The sequence below is a fragment of the Musca domestica genome, unplaced genomic scaffold (genome assembly GCF_030504385.1).
Source record: "Musca domestica strain aabys unplaced genomic scaffold, Musca_domestica.polishedcontigs.V.1.1 5, whole genome shotgun sequence".
Lineage (NCBI taxonomy): Eukaryota > Metazoa > Arthropoda > Insecta > Diptera > Muscidae > Musca > Musca domestica.
In genome coordinates, this window is record NW_026712346.1 from 15,199,777 (window position 1) to 15,221,325 (window position 21,549).

Below are 21,549 nucleotides of genomic sequence, written 5' to 3' on the forward strand. Positions count from 1 at the left end.
TATTCATCCGATTTGTTATTTTTGTCCACCGCCGCAGTAATATGCACTCTGTAACAACAATATTTGGGGAAATATATCAAATACAGCTCAGAAATACATTTGCTAAATTTTATCGAGATCGGTTCAGATTTGGATATAGCTCCCATATATAACTTCGTCCGATTTACCTTTTATTGTGCACCAAATGTCTAATATTTGTCCAAATGGGATGGAATTTAGCACTTACGACCGAATTGAGTCTAGAAGCTAGTATGTCAAATTTGGTGAAGATCGGTTCAGATATAGCTATAGCTTCCATATATATTATTCATCCGATTTGTTATATTTGTTACCCACAACCGTAATATGCACTCCGTAACAACGATATTCAGGGAAATATATCAAATACAGCTCAGAAATATCTTTGCCAAATTTTATCGAGATCGGTTCAGATTTGGATATAGCTCCCATATATATCTTTATCCGATTTCAAAATAAATATGCACCAAATGCTTCGTCATATTTAGTCCTTTGAATTTTAAATTATAATTATAATCATAGAGTGTATGATTGCATTCTCTCATTAAAACTTTTAATTGTTATGCGGAGCTCTACCAAATTAGCAATGTGGTTGGTGTAGGGTATCATAAAGTCGGCCCCGCCCGACTTTAAGACTTTCTTTACTGGTTAATAAAATAATGTTGTTCATTCAGATCATTCACTACATTTATTGTCACATTCCTATATATGAAATAATTACAAAAAAGTTCTGCGTTGTTATATTTCTGCCTGTCGGAGAATACATGTGTGTATTAATATAATAATTACATGATCCGATATGTATGAATGGGCAGAAAGCAAAAACTATACCCCAAATCACTTAGAAGTCATGCCTAAGCGATAGAAATCATCGCGTTTGATATCGCTTTCTCACCCCGAAAGGATCATCCTTCGGGAAGAGATGAACCACGCCCGCGATATTTTTTTAGTAATCGTAGAAGTCACTTCCTCGATAGTTATTGGAAGTGAAAAAAAAAAAAAAAATGTTCCAGACTTAAGCATTTTTTTTTATGGTTATTGTTACTTTTTCCAATGTTCAGAGAGCAAAGCTGGCATGCTTACCACTGCGCCACAGTGTCTTATATTCCTCAGATAGAATTAAGTCTTATTTATGTTCAATTCGTGAATAATTGCAAACTATCACTGTTTTATCCGATGGCAGTCACTAGATAGTGTCTGCACACGAGACACCTTCTTTTAACTTTCTTGCGCCACTAAGTAGTGACTACGTGACGATAGAAAGTAGACAACAGTAGTTTTGTTATTGTAAATGTACCTATTACCGCATTTATTAGGAGTAGAAGCGTCGCAGAAGTGGCATCTTGAAATTGAAGTGAATTACTCACTTCCAAATGCTTGCAGGGTGTATACGTTTAAAAATGCGATTGGGTACATACTAAAGGCCTACAGAAGACGAATTTTATGAATTATGTTTTTTTTTTGACACACTGACTTTGTCTATTCAATCATGTGATATGTGTTTGATAGACAATGTCAACCAACAACATCCCCCATTTTGATTCATGTGTGCCATTGTCTAAGGTTCGATCGTGGCATGGCTGACTCGAATAATTGCATGGTGTTCTCCATAAATGCAGGGTGTCGACAATGTCATCGTAACAAAGACGGTATACATATAAAAGTGAGTACGAAATCAATAATTAAAAAATATTCTTTATGACGTAGTTGAGGGCAGCGTTATTAAGAAAATTTATCAGTTTTTTCAATAAGGATTGACATTTTGGATTGTTTTGTCAATAACCGAAAGGTGAAAATTTTGTGTGGACCAATTAGAAGTACCTGAAATATATTATTATTCGCCAAGAAACACTTTATTACAAAAAATGTATTTTTTCACATATCGGAAAAACAGGTAGCGATTGCGCTTTGCCTTCATTACGTGTGTGTCTTTTTCGTTCGCAATTGTTTCATTATTGTTGTAATTTTTGTGGTAGAACATTTTTGTATGACACACTATTCAACATCCCCTTTTATTGGTCATTACATGTTATGACGATGGGTTTGAGTCTGACCGACATGATGAGACATCGAGCATTTGGTTGGATGTCACATACTGTTATGCGTTTGATCAAACAGGGCACAACATGACGAACGTTTTCTCTCCATGGCATAAATAGAGAAATATGTCACACTTGCAGCCCTTTAGTACATACATACAAATATTATACGTATGTATAGACTGGTAAGTGCAAAAGAATTCAATATCCTTTCGGCATTTTCGTTTGTCAAGTCATTGTCCTTATATATTTCTCATTTCACTTGCGGTTTGTTGATTTTGTCCAGATTGTGTTCTATTTACTTTTTTCATACCCATCGCTTTGGTTTTCCCATTTCTTTGTTTACACAACGTGACTTCCAGAGACAGTATGAATGTACGGATGCGCGCCATCCCCCGATTGTTCAAAACTAATTAAATCGTTGCTTTTGCCGTTTACGTTTGAAAATGTATGAACTCATTTCTAAGCAATGTCACAAATGTTCCTGTGTGAACTTCGAAAATGTATTATTACATTTTCAACCGATGTAAAGACTTAGTTAAATCTACATATAGTGGTTATGTGATAAATATATACATATGTAACGATTCGGAACACAGTCGTCTCTAATTAACTTTGTCATTCCGTTTGTAATTCCTGAAGATTCTTTTTTTATGTTAGACCCCATAAATTATATATATTCATGATCAACATAAAATTCTAAGTCGATTCAACGATGCCCCTCTATCCGTCTGTTGAAATCTCGGTATAATTTTCGCCACAATTTTTCACGGATTTGTCTAAAAAATTGTATTTGTAGTTCATGATGGGTTCTAGCTCCGTTGAACATTGAATATAGTGACGAGATCGTCAACGAATATCTCTATAAGCTTAATATGTGTATTGTGTAAGTCATTGGCAGGCAACATGAATCTATTGCTGTTAAGCATTAAAAAAAAAATCCAATTTCTATAAAAATAAAATCTGCTTTTAAGAGTTTCGGTTTAACACAAAAAACTTCACAGCAAAAATTTCAATCAAAACAATACACTAATCACTTAATTTAACATGGATGTGTCGTAGGCAGTTAATGATTTCAAAACTGGAATATGAATTGAATTTGTGTTATATTTCAACAGAATTTATTTTCTTTGTTTTGAAATGTTGTTAGCAAGTGCAGGGTTTGAGTCACTGTACATTTGCCGATAAAACGCGCGTTGTTTTATCTTACTGGTAATGTACGGAGTTTGCAGTTGTCTTTATTTTTGGCACACTAGTAATGCTGAGGGTGTGCAGTTTTTTATTACTAGTAATGCTAAAAGTGACACCTGTGTTTACCAAATGTTTTCTGGCTATTTGTATTTAATTATTTTTATTTGTTGACAATGCTGCGATATAAGATTCGACAATAAACTGACGTTTTCGTCGCAGTTGAGCCATGCAGCCGAGAAGGCTACCACTATCACGATGCAGCTAAGCAGATTGATGGCAATCGTCGGAGGGCTTCTACACTGTAAGAGGAGGTTACTAATGGAGGCATGTAACAGCATCCTACTGTACGGATGTGAAATCTGGGCCGGGAGCATGCTCAATAAGCAGAGAGCACAGAAACTGCTGAAAGTACAGAGAACAGATGCATTGAGAGTGTCATCTGCATACCGCACAGTCTAGCGGGTATGGTACCAATCGATTTGGTAGCAGAAAAGAGGCAGAAAATATTTGAGGTAAGGCGTCGCCAACGTGAAGTCTCAGAACTTGCTCAAATAAAAGTGGAGAGTTTTGATTTTGAGTATTTCCGTAAATATCTGTTAAAGCACGGAAATAGTGATTCCCCTTATTGTTTGTATGAAGAAGAAGAAATTTTAGACGACGCAGAACATACATTCTTCTCATGCGGTCGGTGGACAAAGCTACGCTCAGAAGTAGAACTGCAAGCAGGTGCGAAAATAATAGAAGTCGAAGAAAACTGGAATGCAATTTCCAAATTATGCGAGCATTTATTAAAAACAAAAAAGACGGACTGAGACAACTCTCTAAGATCTCGAAATGAATAGCGGGGCTTGGACGCAAGGTAGAAGAAGGCCTAAGAAGCCCGGAAGCCACCTCGAAGTAATACGAAAGTGGTGCCGAGGTGCCAGTAACTCCCAGAGGTCGGCAGATTGGTTTTTTATTTGGTACCAAGATCAAGCCCGACATACCACTATGACTGATGGCTCACGTGAATGCGTAAATGTGCATTTTTTCCAATCGCTCCGCAAAAAAAATTGTTATTATTAATGGGTTCTGAATTTTTCAAAAAAGAAAAAAAAAAAAAACTAGAAAATAGTACTATGATTAGTGTTTTAAAAAAAACATTGTCAATTAAGTAACCCCGAAAACCTGCACGGAGTGCTACTTGCTAGGTATTTTCCAATTCTAATCCAGGTTCACGTAAACAAATTGGGCTTAGTTCACTGTTATCTACCACGTTCTATTTTCTTTCTCTGAACGTGCACATGTACTTAGATATTATTTTGGAACTCTCTCTATCTATCCTTCGATGTTGCACGAATAAACATTCAGATTACATCTTTGGGCCATCGGCAACTTTCTGTCACTAAAAGAAGGAATACGTGGCATGGATGTTAATGGCCTTGTGTGTAGAGAGTCATGTAGCCTTACGGAATTATATTTTAATTTGAAAATATTTGAGAAAGCAGAACACATTAACTCTTATAATATTCTTACAGAGATAAAGCGTGGTGGTTATTTATTTTTTATAAAAGTTTTATTAATTAGAGAACAAACTTGAAAAATGGTATATAAACGAAGGAAATCAAATTTGAAGTAAAGAAAAAATATTTTCTACAAAAATAAGTATTCGTATTAAAAAAATTGAAATATTCGGAGTGTCACAACATTAACTGTGTCATGATATTTCATGATGATTTGGGAAAAATATGTTTAATACGTTTGGCCAATAAATACTGGCAAACGCCAATATTAAATGGACCACGATACAAGCGGAAACTATTACGCTTTTGTATAGATATAAGGTCTACTGATGATTTTGTTGGATCGGTATATAACATGAGAAGAGGAACATCTCGTCACCAAGACATTATGTTGGCTATGAAACACTCGGCAAAAAATCAAAATGCAAATCTAACACAAATTTGACAATAGCATCGAAAAAGCTTTGCCTACTACAATTCTGTTGCCCATCAATGAGTAACACCAATAAGCAGCAACACATTTTCATTGACACTTCGATGCACTGCAAAGTTGCAAATATTTTCCACATCAATTGTCTCCATATCAGTTTTTGGCTTCCCATTGGGTTGTGAATGTATACGTAAATAAACTTCAGATTTTCATCCGTCTCTTCGGTCCGAAAATACTTTTGGGTCAGAAGTCAGACCGAACAAGCATCTGAAATTAGAAGTTAGATCCGATCTTTTGGATTGCCTTAAATTTCGACCAAATATTTTTATTTCAGGTTCTAAAAATTGGTATAAAAATTTTTTAAAAATATGAAATTTTATTCTTTATACATTTCTAAAGAATTTGCTATATCTTGCCACTCCACAACTACAGATTAGAGATTACCTGACATGGTAGCTCCAGTTTTAAAATAATTTTTTAATGCTCTCATTTCATACTTACCTACTATAAATGTATTCCAATTTGTGCAAATAAAATACAATGAATTATATTTTCGGACGTTAAAATGTTAAATTAATTTTATTTATTTTTATTACTTTCTCATATGTTTGTTGATTTGTTCTTTGTTCTTTACAAGGAGGGATACATTTAACTTAAATATAATTGTTTATACCTAATTTAATATAAATTATACATACTTATAATAATTAACACAAATGTAGACGACAAGGCGTCAACAACATTAGAAGACAATTGGTATGTAAGCTGACGGACTTACAAACAATATTGTAGTGCTACAGACATCTTAGGACAGACGAAGGAAGAAACTACACCTGAGAAGGTAATGGAAATTGAAATGAAAATGTCTCAAATGGCCATAACGCATGCATGTTACTTAAATGCATAGAGGAAGGCTTTGTGAACCCATTTTGGAAAGTTATTATTTTTATATTTACAGTTTCATAGGAATGAGACTTGTTGCATATGGTTCAGATTGGCATGACGACTTCATTGTATCATTGGCAACTGTATTGACATTGTATCAAACTATAAAAATTGAATGCGTGTAAATGTTGATAGGATATTGGGACGGGACTTGGGAAGTTATGTACTATCTACAAACTACAAAAATAAATTACTTTTGTTTTGTTTTTTGGATGATGTTGTCGGCGGCACGTAAGCTTGTTGCCGACTCCGGATTGATTTCCTAATTTCTAAATTGTATATTTACAGAGTAGTCGAAATAAGAACGCAACGATTTACACATAACGTGTAATTTGTGTGTGGAATTCCGATAAACAGACTTGTAGTTGGCTAAATGAGGGTCTTTCCGTAGGTAGGGAAGCCCAACAGTAGGCCATAATTGTGAATCTGCAAAGAGAAAGACAAATATTTTGAAATGATTACAACAATTAAATATTAATTATAAATCTGTAAAACGACATTTAAAACTTGTTTAGATATAATAAATTCCAATTCCATTACGTATACGTCAAAACTGAAATCTAGTGAGTTTTATTTGACGTGACAGTTGACATCTACTGGATTTATGCGTGTAGAACGTTTTGCATTGTCACTCATTCTACGGATTTATTTGTCGTAAAATCGTGTCGAAATAATCTCGGACAATTCTCTTTATCCGGAAAATGGGTGGTATGGCAAATTCAATTCAAGTTTCATCATTTTATGTAATGTTTTTAATTATTAGAATACTTACAATTCGTCAGGACAATTAAAAGGTTGCGCAAGTCTGTAACCATCCTTGAGATAATGCTCCATTTCATAGGGGTCAATTTCGGCATAAGGCATTTTTGCTAATGTACACATTTCCCACATTAGAACCCCGAAAGACCAAACATCGCTGCCCTCGTTAAAGTGTTTCTTTTGAATTGCTTCGAGGGACATCCATTTGATGGGTCGATTCTCACCATCACCAAGGCAATGATAATCACCAGGGAACAAGTCACGGCTCAAAGAGCTATCACAAAGTTTCACACGCAGCTGGTCATCAATACTGAAAAGAGAAATACAAGTTTTGTAAAAAAATGCGTTATATATGCGGAAGATGTTGGGACCGAGTAAAACTTTAAAATTATTGATAATTATTTAAGAGCTAAGAGAGAGAGAGAGAGAGAGAGAGAGAGAGAGTCGGCTTGTATTTTACCCAAGTCAATTTAGATACCTTTGATAATTATTAGAGCGTGGTCTAATTTTGTATACTTCTTTAAAATGGTCCCAAATTGAGAAATGTATGTCGGCCCACTAAGTAGCGCAATATGTAAGTATAATCAAATTTACCTGCATTCCACCCCTCCTTTTTATACCCTCCTGCGTAGTATGGAGGGTATATTAAGTTTGTCATTCCGTTTGCAACCCCTCGAAATATACATTTTAGACCAAAGTACATATATATTCCTGATCAGCAAAAAATTCTATGTCGATTTAGTTATGTCCGTCCGTCTGTGGAAATCACTCTAGCTTCCGAACGAAATGAAGTAGGTTGATAAAAATTTACTCAAATGTACTATTTCTGCAGGACATTTGGTATTGAAAATGGGTCATGTAGGTATTTGTTATTAAAACTTCGTAATGGATACTACAGCGTGTGACAGAAAATTGTCTGTGCAGGTTCACGTCTTCGTATAGCCCCCATATAACGGTACCTCCCTATATTCGGTACTTAGATGTTTTTAGCGACATAATTCCCCAGAATTGTTTTAAATATGGTATTTGAAGTTCGTAATGGATACTACAGTTTCGAATTGAATATTGTAATGGCTTATGACAAAAGTTGGCAATGCAGTTCCATTTCATCCAAAATTCGTTGCCAAATTCGTTCCAAATGGTGGAGGGTATTCAAAGTTCGTCCGGGCCGAACTTAGAGCTTTTTTACTTGCTTTTCTTCTAATTATTGTATAATGTAATACCATCTGTATTAGTAAGGAAAGCTCAAAAGTTAGGCGGGGTCGACTATATGATACCCTATACCACTATGCATAAAATAAGGGTTTAAATTGCAATTTCTGAGTTCTATAACATTTCTGGTACAAAATATCATTATAATAGAGTGCATATTCCGAAAGTTGGAGATTTAAAAACCAAATCGGATGAAGCATATATATATGAGCAAATTTTAAATTCTTCCTTCTATGCTAAACTCGGTTGAATTTTGAAAATTCACTCCATTTGGGCTAATATTAGCTATTTGGTGCACAATAAACCTGAAATCGAATAATGATATATATCTTCATAAAATCGAAAACAGCTATTTCTTGGCGGCATCTGATATCTGGTACCAAATATTATTCTTGTATCGTGCACGAAATTTGAAGTACTTATTTCTATACTAAATTCGGTCTCAAGTGCCAAAATTCACACCATTTGGACTGATATTAGCCATTTGGTGCACAAGGAACCTCGGATGAAGATATATATGGAAGCTATATCCAAATCGGAACCGATCTTGATAAAATTTGATTCATGAATTTCTAGGCTGTATCTGATATCCGGTGCAAAATATCAGTCTCGTGGAGTGCATATTACGAATGTGAGGGACTTAAACACCAAATCGGATGAAACATATATATGGGAGCTATAGCTATATCCGAACCGATTTTCACCAAATTTGAAGCACATGCTTGTAGACTGAACTCGGTCAGATGTAGCAAAATTCGCACCATTTAGACCGATATTGGTCATTTGGTGCAGAAGAAACCTAAAATCGGATGAAGATATATATGGGAGCTATAGTTATATCTCAACCGATTTTCACCAAATTTGAAGCACATGCTTGTAGGCTGAATTCGATCGGATGTAGCAAAATTTACACCATTTGGAATGATATTGGCCATTTGGTGCACAAGAAAACTAAAATCGGATGAAGATATATGTGGGAGCTATATCTAAATTTGGATCGATTTTCACCAATTTCAATAGGGGTCGTCCTTGAGCCAAACAAATGTTATTTAGAAAATTTCATCTCAATCGGATAATTAATGCGACCTGCATTTTGTTTACAAAAATACATGGACAGACGGACGGACGGACACTATGTGGTGTAGGGTATAAAAATCAATTGTTGTTCGTTGGTAATGGAATCAGTTGAGAACGGCTGGACCAATTTGCATTATTTTTTTGTACAAACGTTTGTCATACCCCGAGTTAGGTTTTTAAAGAAAAAAATATTGAACACGCCTACTTTTACGTCCACTATTTCGATTTATCTAAAATCCTTATATTTGCCAAACAATGAAGATATCGGTTTGGAAATTGTCGCAGGAGATACTGTTGACTTTCCCTCTAACCCTAAGAATTTATTTGGGGCTGAGAAACTGACCACGCCTACTTTTAAACTGTATATAAATATAAACCGATTGTTGTTCGTTGGTAATTGAATCAGTTGAAACGGCTGGAACGATTTGGATAATTTTTTTTATATTCGTCCTACCCCGAGCTAGGTTTTTATGCAAAAAAAGTAACCACGCCCAATTTTACGCCCATTTGATTTGCCTAAAATTCTTATATGCGGATTATACACAATAGTGGAGCGAATTGAAAATTTAGTAAGGAAAGGATTCATATTTTCTTTCGAAACCTTAAAATTAACTTTAAATAACAGGTTACGTTATACGGGGACTATAGGCTATCGTCAGTAATTACACTGCGCCGCAGACAATCATGGGGTTGGGAAATTTTGTGGTTGGTAGATAAAACTCCCAATAGGGGATTTCCGGGTCAAACTTTTTTGGGGTCCATTTTATGGAGCTTAACCATGCATAAAGGGACTCAAATATTTTGCAAAAGTCCTAGTCCTATGGGTTACATGAAGAATCATTTGTACAAAATATGTATCATGTCGGTGTACATTGTGATATAGCCCCCACAAATGATATAGTACCTTTCAAATTCCTCAAATATTGGTAATTTGAGATTTTATATTGTATAGGACCATGCTTTGGTATAACCCTCATATATGAAGGTATCCGTTGATTTCAGCTATTTCCAGGGTTGAAAAATGTGACCAAATTTAGCATCCCTGCCCTTATTTGGCATCTTAGCTTCTAAGGGGATAGAAGACCTCTTCGCACAAATTTCTCAATGTCAATGTTTTGGAGTAACGCCCATATAAAAGTACCTCATGATTTTATCTATTTCGAGGGTTTTGATTATATTTTCGAATCGATTTGGCTTAAAATTTGTATTTAGGCTACTCTGGGGGTATAGAAACATCTTACATGGGCCTATTATAAACAGTTGATGTATACTTTTTATTATATGCGCTATATTATTTAGGTTTTTCACTCTCAAATTGAATTCTCTGCCTGAAAAATAGGATCAGATTTTTTGAAACACTATAAATCGCCCGGTACATGAACCTGTATTGACATAATTTCGATTCGTATTTATTTATATTAAGTCCAGTAATAACTTATATTAAAAATTGTGCCACTTATGTGAGCCAGATCTGTGAATTACTATACTTTAAAAACTATGCATTAAAGACTAAAACTACGTACCGGCAACGCGGACTGGGCTAGCTAGTCTATTAAATAAATAAGAAATAAAATATATAAATATAGAAGACCGTTTATTCCTAAATGAGAATCGATCAGAGTTCATGATGTTTACTGAACATACACCATCGCAAAACCATAGATTTTAAATGAATGCGATTTGAAATGTTTGACTTAAAATATTACTGTGATTAAATTTGCCAAAACAGATAAATGCAAGTAATCCTCCTATCAGAAAATGCTATAAATTTTGCAATTGTTCCCTATTGGTCTTAATTACAGCCACAAACAAAAAAACAGCTTGACAGAAATTCCGATGTTTTTTGGCTGTAATTAAGACATTAGGGACCAATCGTAAAATTTAAAGCATTTTCTGATAGGAGTATTACTTTTGCGCCACCTTGTAGATAGACTAAATGAGCTGCCCAAATATAATTTGTGTTTTTTAATCTAATTACTTACACACAATTTCTAGCCGCTATATCTTTGTGTATTACACCGTGATTATGCAGATGTTCCATGGCCATTGCCAACTGCGATGACATAAGTACTGTCTGAATTGTCGTCACACTGCGAGCATAAGCGGGTTCTTGGAGAAATAATTTCAAGTTGCGTGAATTACTGGCAGCGGCATACAACACAAACGGTGTGGTGTAATCCTCAATTGAAACTCCCAGGATGGACAGGACATTCGGGTGCGAAGCTTCGTACAACATCATACCCTCTTGCAGGAGCAATGTCACTTGCATCTGATTAGCATGCTGTGCAACTGTCTTCACCAAAACTTCCTGGCAGTCATTATAGGTACCGCGATAGATGCGACCATAGGTGCCCTCCTGCAGCAAACGCGAAAGACGAACACGGCATTTTTGAACGTTCAGCTCGTGGAGGCGACGACTAAATTCCTCCGGTTCGTGTTCATACTCACGGAAGGGGCGAGTCAATGTGGCGTATGTGGGGGTTATGGTGGATGGACAAGCATAAATAGAATTGTGGGCGGTCGACGATATGGTGGGTAAACGCTGAAAGCTGGCTGTTTTTATAAGATGAACGCCGTGATGGTTTGGCCGCTTCGTTGGCCCCTTGGCACAATAAGCAATTAAGATTAAGGTTGTCACAAGGATTAGCGCCAAAACAACACCAATTATTAAAGTTATTAAACCACCAGTTGGCGGTGCTATTGTCTCCTTGAGCATGGGATCAAATTCATGCAGTATTCCACCACCACCTCCGAATGAGATACCACCGCCATTGACACTGTTGTCACTCAAATGGTGATTGTTGATGCCATCCTCTGAGGAGTGTTCCTCCGGGCGTGAGTTGTCAACCACAGACGATGTGTCATGCATAAAGCCATCACCCACACCCGAAGACAGGCCAGGGCCTGGCACCCCACCACCGTTATGCTCGACGCTCTGGTGTGGTTCGTTGTGGCTGCCGTCCTCCTGCAGACCGGCTAGACAAATTTTCTTACGTCTAAATACTAAATCCGTTACGTTGTTCGTCCGATGATCCAATATTATTTCAACTGAAATGGTCACTTCAACTTCGGCATCTCGTAAGCCGGAGCACTTCATGCCAATGGCGAATGTCTGCGGTTCCAGGGGTATTTCACCAATACGTGAAATGTTCACCGTTGGCCGCGGCAACACAGACGGATCCGAAGTGATTATGTTGAGGCTGTAGGCCAGAGGATTATGTGCCAGGCTCTGCCATGTAAACGATATTTCATTAATGTTTGCCGGCACCGGTACGGCAAAGTTTAGAGCGTAATCGTTGACTTGGCCTTCGCGTACATAGTATAATTCAGCAGAAACACCTGCAAAATAAACGAAAGAAAGATAACATTGTTGTAGTGTTATTCGAATTAATAAAAGCCGTTGGTTAAACCTAGACTGCCAGCAGTCAGACAGATAGACACACTGGCGGTTGGTGTTTTGGTTCGTTGGTTGGCTGGTCGGTCTGTACTTCATGGCATGTGCAAAGGAAACGTTCAACAAAAAAAAAAAACAGTGCGAGATGGATCCAAGCATTTACCATGGATTTGTGTTAAAAGTGAAATTAAATTATTAAAACAAAACTGAATAAATAAACCCCTTTAACATAAACAGGAAATTTACAAATCAAAATTGAAATATATTTAAGTAGCCAAATAAAAAAGTTAAATATATATTCACATGTCACGTAATTCGTTTTTCGACCAATTATTATTAAATATCTACTTAATTCCCCACACAAAATTTGCTAGGCAAACAGACATTTTTGTTCTCTGTTCCATTTAAATCGTTCTCAGAACTACGTTCCTAATCAATGAGAACATTTATCGAAAAAATAAATTATGAAAATATAAATAATTTATGAAAATGGAAATAGAAAAATTTTATGAAAATTTCAAACATTTCAGGATGAATGGAAATTTATGAATGGAACGTCGTATGTACATTAAAACGAAAGTAAATGTTATTTTCTTCTTGATCCGAGGTAGGCTTTCTGTCCAAGAGTTAGAAGAAAGCTGGAAACAAAAGAAGCACTATTTTTAAAGTTTTTGTGACGAAAAAACAAAATTTAAAAAAAAAACAAAAAGCTATTTCAAAAATAAACATTTACACAAAATGTTCAAAACATGAATGAAAGTTGTAAAAAGAATGATAAAATAAATCTTTGGAGGAAAAACAATAATCTCGTGTATTCATATTAATGCGAATTTCATATAGGCCCAAAGTCGGCGGGCCCACCTTATAATTCAGGGCCAATCTCGACATGCGAACTAATATGTCAAATCTATTTTTAAAATAGAGAAATTGAAAGAAATATACTGTTTGTAATATACCATTATTTATAGAGCCTGTGTCTATGGTCAGGTTTGAAGCAGGGTAAACTATGACGCAAGACTTACGCAATTCTGACGAACATCAATTGTCATATTGTGTATTGGGGAAGGGACCAATTCAAGTTTGGCTCATAATAAGTTTGGCTTATGATAAGGACGAAATGAAATTGAAACTATTTAGACAAGACAGAAGCCACACCTTTCTTTTGAACTCCTTTGTTAAGCAGATTTAACAATTCATGCAAATGACATGAACGGGTTCTTATAGCAGCAAGACTGTGGCACGTAAGTTTTCACTCAAAACTTGATATCACTTGAGTAGCATATCTGTGTTACCGCTGAAGTAAGTGCACTTAAGTGTATTCAATTTCAGTTGGATATTCAATTTTTCGACCTAATTTGAGCGCGAAAGTTGAAAATTTTCAAATTTTAATTCTAAACATGAAAGGAAAATATTTTCATTTAAATAATTTTGAACGAAAGTGATTCCGCAAGATTTTGAGCATTGGTCTGATACTAAATAAGAACCTTGCGTCTTTACTTGAGAAATACCAAATTGTTTTTATTATATTGTATAGGCTATAATTTTATAGGAAGATAATGACTAAACGTGTCTCATCGAAGTAACGGCTTCAGACCCTAGGTTTCTTTGGACGAAATCCGTTTCAGAAATCCCTGTCGATCAGTGATGTCCATCCATTCGGACATGGGGTGAGGGTATACATCTGTCGACAAATCGGCGTGTTTTTTAATACGTGATGTACCCTTTTGTTTGAAGAACGTTGGTGAATTATTACCAAAAGAAAACAAATGACTACGTTGGAAAGCTTTCGCCTTTTATACATTTTTCAGATCGAAGGCCACGAAACAATCTCTCGATTTATCATCGTGTCATAATTTGTCAAAAATACATCAAAAAAAAATAAAAAAATTGGTTTTTAAACTTTTGGTTATCAAATTACGTTTATTTTATACAGATTATTGCCACAACACCATGGAAACGACAATACCCAATAATTCCCCAAATAGCATTTAATTCCACGTTCTACCTTAACTCATTTACCATTTTTTCAAAAGGCCAATGAATAGAATCCACAAACAGTAAACTTTTCCAATTTATAAAAGTAAACATTTGTGGAAAACAATGACAAAAAGTCGAAAGCTCCAAGTGAAACAAAGAAGAAAAGAAATGACAATGTGGCCATTACTAACCCGCTACTGACTAGTAACACCGAGCTCTCCTTCAGATACAATAACATCTCAAGTAATAAATTCAAAAAATACAAACATTTGTCCATCACTCTAGCGTGGAAGGACCAACACTTACCACTAGGTGGGCAATAATCAAATTTATCGGACCACTTGTCAAAATACTTTTTGTTTCAGGAATACCATACACGATGGAGAATAAAAGAAAACAACGGGCACGGTAGACGAATCACATGCTTGGTGTTTTTGTGAGCGTAAATCTCGCCTTACTGATTCCCTGTGGAAACATTTCTCCCAACCACTACCCTTGGGGCATCAGAGTATTCCTAGGCCATCGACTAGACTAACATGGCAAAATTTGATGAATGACTATCCAGCGTTTGGTTAAACTTTTCGCCCCTGCCATTGCCTGGCAGATAGTCAAAAGATGAGAAAGAAATAAAAAAGTTTTGTTTTTTTTTTTGGTTCTGGTTTGTTTGTTTACAGTTCTGATATAATTGAATTGAAGCAAATTCCCCGACTGAACATACACAAAAGTTTGGAATGGTAATGATCAACTTTAAAGCCAGACGATTAATGAATGAATGAATGCCAGAGATCAAACTCACACGCAGGATGGAGACAATTGTCAAACGACAATTAATGGAGGAAAGTCATTAAAAAAAGTCGACACATTTGTATGAAAGTCCCAGTTCAAAATACTTTTGAAGAATCAAAACTTTTTGAATTCATTATTTTGTTTTAGCAAGGAAGGAATGGGTGAAGACATTTCATGTAGATTTTTATTACCAAATGTACCTCTAAGAAAAAAATTGTTGGCATCTTGAAAAGTCATTGGTGCTGGTAAAAACTAAATTTGTAAATTTCTCATAGAAATATACATTTTTTTGAAACGCCAAAGCATGGTCTATATCAGGTCGGTCAGTAAGCCCATCTGACAACTAAGTTTGCTGTCACAAGACATTATGCGATTTAAAATTCAAAGAGATTCAAATCGCAATAGTGCGAAAACTACAAAGTTTAATGTCAAATTGTTTTCAACAGTAGTCTTCTTGGCCGACCTTATGTAGGCCTCTCGCTAAAGTTGAGTTTTTTACCAGATATTTTCATAAAAAATGAAAACTTCTTGCTGACCTAAGTCCGATATATTAATTTGTATTTGTATGGGATATGTGCATATTTTTTGGGAAATTTAAAGAAAATTGAACAATTACTTTCACTTTCGTGTATTTGCATTTTACATCTATGGTTGATAGAATTATAGAGATACACGATATTTGAAGATAATCGCAGACTTTTTTCCACTTTTAATTGTTATAAATATTCAAAAATTTGACCCCTTGTGAGGGTAGTACTGGAAGGAGTGGGCATATGAATTCAATATTTTCACCAGATCTCTGGTTGGTTAAAATATTAAGATATACGAAGTTTGAAAAAATTTGACATTTGATACTAGACAAAAATAGAAGATAATGAAAAGTTGTAAAAAAAGAATAGCACCCTAAAATTGAAGTTACGGTTAGATTTGAATGTAGCTCACATATTTCGTCAATGGTTACACTTAGCTCATTTCTGATTTGAAAGATAAATAGTTTTATCCTCCCCTGAACAAGTATGGATGTATAAACCCTTGAACAACGCTGGGAAATATTATGTGCGAAAATTGCACACGGATTTTGAAAGAATAGAGGTGCCGTATGTTAATATGCAAAATTATCGCATTTGCACTCATACATTAAAAGCCGATGGCCCCAAAACGAGTCACCTTTTGGTCATGGGCATAATTGGGTCATTTTTCTTCGAAACTGACAAAGGAGTAGCCGTTACGTTATCGAGCAATACGGAAAGAATTTTGTTCACAAAATTTGAATTAAACAATTATGTCCCATCTCATTCAAATTCATAACAGCTTTCCGGATTGATAGTAATATGTTATTTCTGTGACAAAAAAAATCGTAGTCCCTATTTGTAGGTTTCACGGATTTAGCAATAACTTTCTGATCTCTTTCAAATTTAGAGCGTACGCGGATTTGTATATAATATACTAATATTTCATATTACTTTATCCCAACCCTCCCAAAATTGTTTCTTGTTACCTACTCCTTTCTTTTAATACCTTCAAAATGGAATATATTAGACGATGAACCTGTGACTTTGGAGACTAACTAACTACCTAGCTTTTCCCTCAGCTCTATTTTGTTGGCTATTACAACCACACCGATAAATTTCTTTATTTATTTGTTTTTTTTTTTTTTGTCTTCCTCACATGTAAGGAATAGACTCTAATAGATTTATGAAGACAAAGTTTATTTTTCCGATTAAAAATGCATCACTTTAAACAACAAACAGAATCCCTAAAACGAATGAAAAATAGACAAACAAAATCGAAATTGACAGATTCATGAATAGATAGGCATTGAGGCTAAAACCAACACTTAATTTATTCTACCACACATATTCTGGTGTTTCTGTCGGCAATCGTATGGTTGGGCGGACAGTCTGCCGGATAGACACATAAATGATAGAAAGATCGACACAAAAATTGCGATATTGATGGTGTTGTTCATGACGATGCCGACAACGATTATTATGTTGAAGCTGATGGCGATGCTTGCTATAGGGTTTCCCTCATTCTTTTTTTTTATCAAATGGTGCCAAAGAAATTCACACTTCAATGGTCATCAACAGAGCAAAAACCAAGCTACTAAGCATAGTTTTCCCAGTACTTGGGCAAGAAAACCTAACGGGACGATGGGTGGAGGTGAGTAAAAATGACAGAAATTCCTTAGTCTGGCAGTAACTTATAGAGCCTTCATTGGAAAACAAATGGTGTATCCATGATATAAGGAAAGTCTTTAAACAATTCACCCAGCAATGCCTCCGTACGCCTGTGCGACAAGTCATCCATACAACGCAAAGTCATGTCAACAAACTAGGAGAGTATTATTATTATAATGGACGAGGTGTTTATAGTCACTCGGGAAAGTTTTCAACAGAATGCTTGCTTTACCAACACAACTTTCCCCATGCAGTTTACTGAAATAAATTACATGTTAAAAGATATGCATTCTCAAATTCTAACAACTATTAAAACGTTCCCATTTATTCGCAAAATCTCCCCAACTACCCTCGTTCTCATGCATATATGTACGTATACACCACACATGTAAAAGTATATACATACATGGATGCTGACCAAATATTGCTTCCACGTCAACGTTCATTGGCAGTTTTCGAATGTCCGTTCAGAGGAAAAGCTTTTGACCATCTACGATAACATAAACTAGCAAAAAAAGTAAATGTAATGTGATTTCAAAAACAGATTGGTATGCACATCGCTGCAACACAAAAACGCTCACACATACCCATCTCCATTGCAGTGGACGCAAGTTGTCGTAGTGATGCTTGCTTTTCTGGCAGCAATAGTTACCAGAAGCCCATAGACTAAAGGCAGAAGAAAAAAACGCCAGAGAAAAGCACAAACACCAAAGTCCAACAAGCCAAATGACAAAATATGGACAGTCACTGAAATATTCAACCGCACAGGCGATGTGCGGTGCCAGCGACCTGGCAGCAGCCAGCATCAATGCAACACGAGAAGAGATAGCAGTTACAACAACCACAACGATGGTTAAAATATCATGATGCATGATGCATAATGATTATGATGTGGCCAAGTAGAGCTCAACTGGCCAACCGCAACCTACCCCACCAATCAACGAACACACTAACCTCCAAAACATAGTCCGTCGTTGTATAGCCAGACATACGCATCCAATGATGTAGTTAAGAAAACATTGAAGATCCCAACAATAAGTTACAGATGAACGGGAACAGAAAACGGCCAGGCTTAAATGAATATGTGACCAGATTGAATATAAGCGAGCGTCATGTGCTTCGGTAAAAATGTCACATGTAGTCCAGGGTAATGTTCATCTGAGCAATTCTTGTGTGTGTGTCTGTGTTATTCCAACTATTTTCGGGATGTTTAGAGAGGCCAGATATGCATGTCTATTATGGATTTCTGCCAATGTGTCAGGATTATTGGTAGTGTACACAGATTGATGCAATAGATTAGAGATTATGTGAACTGCAGGAGATCTGAAACCGGTTAACCGGGTCTCCAGTACCTAATCACAGCCAACTAAATTTTGCTTAAAATATTATTTGAAAAATCATTTCCATATACACAATATTATGGATGTTACCATTTATTATAGTTTTTGTAAAATGGAGATTTTGCGATTGTATTGCGTGTGTGACCAGTCAATAAATAAGTTTGTAAGTTTTTTAAAAAAGGCATAAGTTTAGAAAAGATTTTTGATGGACAGGGAGTATATCTGCAGAATTACTTGTATTATGGTGTCTACATGGATACACGCCCATCGGCTTCAACCTTACAGTTACAATAGTTACATCAAGCCATATCGGAATATCAATCAAAATATGACTTTTATATTAAAACTAACATAATAATTCACAGGACTGGCTCATATAAGTGGCACAATATTTTTTATAAATAATGTCTCGATATTCATTTCTAAATAGAAATAAATATTCGTGCAAAAAATGTTTATTCAAATGAAAAATATTTTCCATTTGTATTTGTAACTTTTAGAAGACCACGCTGCGTGGTATTTAGTGTTTCCATCTAATAATTGAAGGCATACCGAGTTAAGAATAGTCAAAGTTAATTACGCTTTCACATCCCTTAACGTAAGTTCGGATTTTTTTATAACATTCAGTTTGTAGCGGCTCAAATTGTGCATGTGAACCCATAAAGTCCATATTTTTGATCATAGTATAATTCAATAACTATTAAACAAATGTTCGGCCCGTGCTTCTTTCTAACACTCGTCATTTCTCCCATGGTTGGTTCTCTACCCAAGAGTGGCCATTTGCAAATTCTTAGACAAATCAATTTGTGAATGTGGCCAAGACCCGCGAAACATGTATTTCAGGACATTACTCCGATACATTAACCCATTGAAAATTTTGCCAAATTAAAATATGCCCAAGAACCCAGAAATAACTTAAATCATATGAGGGTTATACCATAACGTGAACCTATATTAATATTTTTTCTAAGAACTGGAATTGCCAACTTTTATCAAAATTAGTATTGGTATATGGCTAAAATGTTAAATATACTTGAAATCGGCTTATATTCTTATACGGGAGTTATAACAAAGAATTAGGTCCACGTGTCTGGGTAATGAGGGAAATAATTTCAAATTTGTTGCATTACAGTTTAATGGGTTATTCGGTTCATAATGCTCTCAATTTTTTGCTAAGTAGTTGCCAGTACCTCTAGTACTGAAAATATAACATGTTTCCACCAAATTGGTTATACATTTTCTAAATCTTAAAAAATAGTCTGTTAACAATTCGTTATTGTCAATTATCATTAGATTTAACAACATGGTCACCCCGTAATATTGGCTATATGCCTGAGCTTAAGTCCAACTGTGTCGGGTTGCAGTCACCTCTTGTCATTCGCAATGCAGCATGCGTCCGTAGGAGTTGTTGTGCACTCACATGAATACGGATTGATCTTGGCCGTTAGGTTTGGATTCACAGCAGTTATGCAGTCACCGTTCTCTCTATCTCTGGCATTTAGTCACATGCAGAAGACAACATGGAGTCTGGTATTAAACATTTAAACGTATCGAACCCAAGCCCCGGTACAAAGATAGAATATGTTATGTTGTCGTAAGGCAAGCACTAAAGTTGCTGCCTTCCTGGCGATGTTGCATTGCACCAGCTACTTGTAAGTTGGCTGATGTTGATGTTATGCCTCTTATGGAAATTAGTTTCCTGTATTAAATTATGTACAAGTGCTTTATACCCTGCAACAACATATTCGCATAGCACATACATGTACAGCAGAAGCGACTACAAACTACAACAGCATTCTGTTTAAGCCTCTTATTGTTGTTAAGCAATTAATTTAGCAAACGCAAATAAATTCATTATAACAATACCATTTTTGCCTTATGATCTCTGTAAAGACTTCTAAAAAATGGTAAATATTTATGAGCGTTTTTCTGTGAAAAGAAGGAAGAGGAAATCTTTTAAGTATGGTCGATTGGAAATGTTTTAAACATGTTGACGTTGAAGAACGGGTAGGGGCCGGGCGGATTATATATATATATATACTCTTCGGAATGTTCATAACATTGTAATTGACTCTTTCTGTTCTCTTATTTTGGATCTATTTAATTTTTATACACAAAATTTGCCATGAGCCCAAAACTTATTAAAGGTCAAGCAATAAATTTGAACTATGTATATTCTTGAGGTATCCGAGACTAGGAAACAAATAAAAATTTCTTAACGAATAAAACGTTTAAGTCAAAGTCTAGACGAAAATGAAGCATTTTTGAGATCTGAAAAACAGTAATATTCCATTTACCAAGATTGATGTGAAAAATGGAACTTTGCAAGAACACTTTGAGTTCTAACGCAAACACATTTGAAAATATACTGTCGTAGGTCCGAAAATTCGACTTCCAATTCTCATTACTTCCGGCGATGTACAAATCCACTTTTATATAGTCTTACAAAAAACCAGGCCAAACCAAATGTTAATAGAATTTTATTTATTTCGTTCTTCCTAATGCCATGCTGTTCTTAGAATATGTTTGCGCTCTCTCTCTCTCTCTCTCTCCCCCTACATATGCCTCACAAATGCATCACTCTAACATTTATGTGGGTAATCAGTTTAACGCTGCTTTATTTAACATTAATGTTTATCCAGCACCACCAAGCCCCCTCCCACCACTCATACACAACGAAAAGCTAACATTTCCCACAG

General features: G+C 35.6%; 1 protein-coding gene across 1 annotated transcript in view; it reads right to left on the reverse strand.

Moving 5' to 3' along the window:
- Positions 1–5,725: 5,725 nt before the first annotated feature.
- LOC101900851 (tyrosine-protein kinase Drl) overlaps positions 5,726–21,549 on the reverse strand; it is a 46,599-nt gene continuing 30,775 nt past the window's right edge. The window contains exons 2-4 of the mRNA XM_005184479.4: positions 11,156–12,512; positions 6,898–7,194; positions 5,726–6,551 (exon numbers count right to left, since the gene is read on the reverse strand). Coding sequence (XP_005184536.2) covers positions 6,440–6,551; positions 6,898–7,194; positions 11,156–12,512 — 1,766 coding nt within the window. The 3' untranslated portion in view covers positions 5,726–6,439. The remainder of the gene's footprint in view (positions 6,552–6,897; positions 7,195–11,155; positions 12,513–21,549) is intronic.